The sequence below is a fragment of the Orbicella franksi genome, chromosome 6 (genome assembly GCF_964199315.1).
Source record: "Orbicella franksi chromosome 6, jaOrbFran1.1, whole genome shotgun sequence".
NCBI classification, from domain to species: domain Eukaryota; kingdom Metazoa; phylum Cnidaria; class Anthozoa; order Scleractinia; family Merulinidae; genus Orbicella; species Orbicella franksi.
The window spans coordinates 2,249,551-2,255,000 of NC_138150.1; the positions used below are offsets into that span (position 1 = coordinate 2,249,551).

At 44.3% G+C, this 5,450-nt stretch overlaps 1 protein-coding gene across 1 annotated transcript in view; it reads right to left on the bottom strand.

Moving 5' to 3' along the window:
• Nucleotides 1-1,869: 1,869 nt before the first annotated feature.
• The window catches only part of LOC145489498 (uncharacterized), a 7,269-nt gene continuing 3,688 nt past the window's right edge, over nt 1,870-5,450 (bottom strand). Inside the window, exon 3 of the mRNA XM_081468479.1 lies at nt 1,870-5,450. This exon is cut by the window's right edge and continues 629 nt beyond it. Coding sequence (XP_081324605.1) covers nt 2,613-5,450 — 2,838 coding nt within the window. The 3' untranslated portion in view covers nt 1,870-2,612.

Here is a 5,450-nt window from a genome sequence, read left to right on the forward strand (position 1 = left end):
TAAGGGGAGGGTTACTTGCTGGGAATCAAATCAAAGTCTTCAACAAATCTACCCCGAGAAGAACAGGCAACATATATCAAAGCAAACGTTGGTGAGAAACTAAGTCATGGAAATTATTAAGGTAAAAGTACATTACACTTGTTTATGACCGCACACTAAAACTGTAAAGTTATCTAAAAGTCCATTCTAATTCTAAATGCGTCAAGAAACTAAACACTTTCCAAACTGAACACTGATGTTGTACGCTAAGTTGACAATTTACTTTCATGGAGAAATTGTTTTTTATCCGTCTTCCGGCCTATCGACTTAATCACAACTATTATAAAGATACTAAAAACCAAAACTTCTTCACAAAGATTGTATCTCAACTTCAAGTTAACTTTTTGGGCCCTGATATTAAGTATTCCAAAATTTTCCTCACATGTTACCATAGATTTCTTCTAAAAGGAGTTGTGAGAATTTGGCGTTAGATCTACATTACGCGTTGATCTTTCTTGATAATTTATAAACAGTTAATATCACAATGTTGTTTTTCGGCTCGCAGGTTATTGCAGTTATTCTCGCTGTTTTATTTCACCATGGAAATGGCCGAGCTATAACATCAACCAGCAATGGCAGCATTGAAAGAATGCTTGATCTAGCTGAGGAAGAATTAAATACGGTCTTGAATGAGACAAATGAGAGGACAACTGAACGAGAACAGAATCCAGCTGATTTCCTTAGATTATCAGAACCAGATTCATCAAGCCATGAAGCAGTACAATCTCAGTTCAGTTCAGATAACATGATCCAACCAAAGGAAGCCAGCCCTGTTTTGAGACAGAAGAGGTCTCATGTAGGCCCTTGTTACACTGGCAAACACCAGACGGTCCAGCTGGCAAGCGGTGGACTCGCAACATTCCCCATTTGTATGCAAGTTTCGCTTACCGGTTGTGGAAGTTCCATTGCAAAGTTTGGCATGAGAAAATGTGTGGGATCGGATCACGAGACTGTCAGCGTCCGCCTAGCAAACGGGGCCGATGAGATAAGAGTATTTCCCAGAAAATGCTCATGCGCTGTGTGAAATGCATCATGATTCTAACTTACACTGCGTCAGGAACACAGAGATATTTAAATTATTGACCGGAAAACATTATATTATAATCTGTTAGTTTTTTAAGATATCGATAACGGATAAAAGCTGAGCTTTTATGACATTGTTTTAACAACACAAAGACAGCGAGGGTCAACACTGTTAAATTGAATCTGCCTGGGTAAATGTCGTTTTTGGTCGAGCAGTTTTTCAGGTAAGACACCCAGGCATACTTTTGTTTTCGACAACCGGCTTAAATGAATTTAGTAAGGAATAAAACGAAGTAGAAAGAACTATGTTAAGTAAAATTGACCGCAAAGTAAAGCATTGCGGAAATTCTCATAACAAATAATTTGAGGGGTAGTTTTCATTGCAGCTTTCCAGTCTGCTGTGGGGTCGGTCTGCGGGTCAGTCAGTTACACTGTAACCTAGTTCTCTCTCAATCTTTGATGTTGAGGTAGCCTTGGCACCACTAAATCCTAATTCACTTCAAAATTTACAAAAGTAGAAAATCAAACAGCAGTTTAGATTTTGAAGGTCGTAACTTGCGAAAAATCTGACGTTTAACAGTGTTCATCTTCATTGCTTTTATTATTTACAACAAGAAACTGATGTTATTATTGATACCGTAGTTTATACTGTTTGTGGAAAAAGGCAAGAAGTGGTTGACAGACACAGTCTAGCTTCACGGTCAGCACTTCAGTTCTTAGAGTACGATTGTTATTTATGATAAATATTTAGTAATAAAATAAATATGACTTTATTTATAGGGTCAACAAGACAAATGTTAGTAAAGCTACCAACAGGACGTGACATTATCTCCAGCAAGCAATATAATTTAGAACGCACACTTTATTTACTGGCGATCAACAACTGTGGCTCATTGTGGTTAAAACTGAAATAGACACGAACAGAACAAACATAAACAAAGCGAAAATGGCGCAAACTAAACCCAAGAAAGTAACAGACTTACATTTGTAATGCGATGCTGGGCTATAACTGGCTGAGATGCCGCTGTGATAAGACAACAACTGCACTAGATGCTTCGATTTCACTACTGCACTCCGATCCGCATTGCGAGAACTAAAAAAGAGCGCTGCTCACAGGCTATTTGAATAAATTACGTAACGATACAAGCGCCACATTCCAACACGTTGCACGATACAATACGAAATATACGCTCTAATTAACCGAACGCATATTAACACCATTTTGAGGCGTTTCGATCTTACACCGGCCCCTAAGTGTCGATCCACGCGCGAGACACTTACAAATTACAATACTAGATCGAACGGCCCCACGGAATTATATATACACGGCAAACAAGTACATGATAAGCGTATGAACCAACTTGGCAATGGAAAACGTAACACTACCACGCGCAGTACTAGGCGGTTAATTACACTAAAGCTGTAAACAACTCATAGGTCATTAATTAGTTAAACCATATCGTTAATTTAAACTTCGGTGTTCATTGATGTCCATTAATTAATGCGACAAGGCAAGTTTGTAACTTAGTTGAGCATCCTTAATGTTCCATTTATTGAGATTCATCTCCTTCAACAAGAAGACAGAGCTTGTCAATCGGTCTCTCGAGAACTGTTGACTTGACAGCTACTTTGGCGCGTCGAACAAACCCTTTCTTATCGGGAAGGACTTCGACGATTCTTCCAAGGGGCCACGAATTACGATGGGAATTCTCGACAGAAACCAGGACGACATCTCCAACGGCTAAATTTCTGCGTGGTCGTAGCCATTTTTGTCTGCCTTGAAGTAACGGCAGATACTCCTTTGACCATCTTTTCCAGAAGATATCTGCCAAATACTGCACTTGCCTCCATCTGCGGCGTGAGAGCTGATCCTCTCTTCTAAACAGCCCTGGTGGCATTGGTGACTCCGAGCGCAAAAGCAGCAAATGATTGGGCGTCAAAGGCTCCAGATCTTGGGGGTCACTAGAGACTGTCGTGATTGGACGGCCATTCATAATGCTCTCCACCTCGCACATTAAAGTAACCAGGCCTTCGTCGTCGGTAGTCTGCTCTCGGAGCAGCGCCTGAAGTATCTTTCGAGTCGTACGAATGCATCGTTCCCAAACACCTCCGAAGTGCGAGCCATAAGGGGGATTGAAGGACCACTTGACATTTCTTTGCAACAGGTTTTCGTGGATTTTCTCTTGATTCCAGGCGTTGATGGATTCACGGAGCTCTTTCTCACCGCTTGAAAAGTTGGTGCCATTGTCTGAACGGATCTCTTTGACTTGGCCTCTTCTCGCTATGAACCTTCTCAGTGCCAACAGAAAGGAATCGGTGTCCAAACTGTGCGAGACTTCAATGTGCACTGCACGAATGGCCAAACACGTGAAAATAACTCCGTATCTCTTTACAAGGCTTCGCCCACGCTTTACTTGAAAGGGACCAAAGTAGTCGACACCGACAGACGTAAAGGGCGGCTGATCTGGAGTAAGACGATCCACAGGAAGGTCAGCCATTTTCTGCTCGCAAACTGGACGTTGGCGACGCCGACAACTTACGCACTTTGATAGGACTCTCCTAATTGCAGAGCTTGCCTTAACGATCCAAAATTTTTCGCGCAAGAGACTTAGCACGTACTCTCTTCCAGAGTGTCCAGATATCAGGTGACAGTGCTCGATTATTAGGGTGGACACATGATCGCTCTTTGGTAAGATGATCTGATGCTTGGAATCAAAGGATGCTGGGGCTAAACCAAGTCTCCCACCAACACGTAATAGACCATCAACAAGGACTGGGTCAAGACTCCGAAGACCGCTGGTTTTCTTGACATGTGCCACATCAACTCCGGACTTTGTAAGTGATTGGAGCTCTTCAGGGAAATAATGCAACTGGACACACTTCAGTATCTCTAATTCTGCTGCCCTCATTTCTTCCGTGTTGATGCGCCGCCAAGGAGCGTTTGAGGAGGATATTGCTAACTTCTTGCGTGTACTTGCCAATCGCAAATTCTCGCGGTACCGTAAGAACCAAGCAATTGATTTCTTGAGGCGATGCCAGGAAGACGTTCTTCGAAAGTACTCCACTACAGGACAAAAGGGCACAGCCACTGACGTCGCGCTAACATTAACGTCCACCTTCACCTCTGGATCGCCGTCTGGAATACTGCCCAGTGACGAAGGATCCTGTGGCCACTGCTCCTTTTGCTCCCAGAGAAACGCCGGCCCCTTTATCCAGCGGTCAGAACTAAGAAGAGCTTCCGCCGATAACCCCCTGGAAAGGTCATCACCTGGATTCAGGTCTCCCCTCACATGCCTCCACTGATCTGGATCCGAACCGTCTCGAATGATTGCGATACGATTAGCCACGAATGTGTGGAACCGCTTGGTTTCGTTCCTGACGTAGCGCAACACTGATGTGCTGTCCGTCCAGAAAACAGATTTCTCGGTTAGTGGCAAGTCCAGCTCTCTCTTCAGAATTGTATCCAACTGCACTGAGACTACTGCGGCTGAAAGCTCCAAACGAGGAATTGTAACTTGTTTGAGAGGCACAAGACGTGACTTCCCCTGGAGGATTGTGCTGTGAATTCCACCCTTACCATCAGACAGGCGGAGATACGAGACCGATCCAAAACCAATTTCAGAGGCGTCCGAAAAGTGATGCAGCTGACTGGACACGATGTTACCAAAGTTGGCTGGTTTAAGGCAGCGTTCGATTGTAAACTGTGACAACTTAGGAAGGTCTGTTAGCCATCTCTGCCAACGCACGCTATACTCTGTAGGTATTTCGTCGTCCCAACTCAACTTAATTCGGCATAGGTCCTGGAGAATCTTCTTGGCCGTCAGTACAAAGGGTGCCGCGAAGCCAAAGGGGTCAAAGACTGTCCCAAGGACGGACAAGATGCCCCTACGGGTAGGTGGTCTGAGTTTGACGTTAATGTTAAAACCAAATTTGTCGGTCTCTATTCTCCACTGAACGCCAAGTGCCCGCTCGATCGGCAATTCGTCCTTCTGGAGGTCCAGCTTCTTGATTTCTTGCGCGCGCTCTGCCTCAGGTATACTCTCTAAAACTTCACGGCTGTTGCTGATCCACTTTGTTAGTCGAAAACCACCTCGCTGCAAAAGGCTGCGCAACTCGCCGACATGAGAAACAGCATCCTCCACTGAAGGCAGAGACTTTAGACAGTCATCCACGTAGAAGTTCCGTTTGACTGTATTTATGGCATCAGCGGAGAAATCTTCGGCATTATCCTCGGCTGTTTTGCGGACGGCAAAATTTGAACAGGCTGGGGAGGACACAGCGCCAAACAGGTGGACGGTCATCTGGTATTCTTCTACAGCGCATGATAATTTCCCATCCGGCCACCATAGAAAGCGAAGGAAAGAGCAGTCAGGGTCTGGAACTCTAAC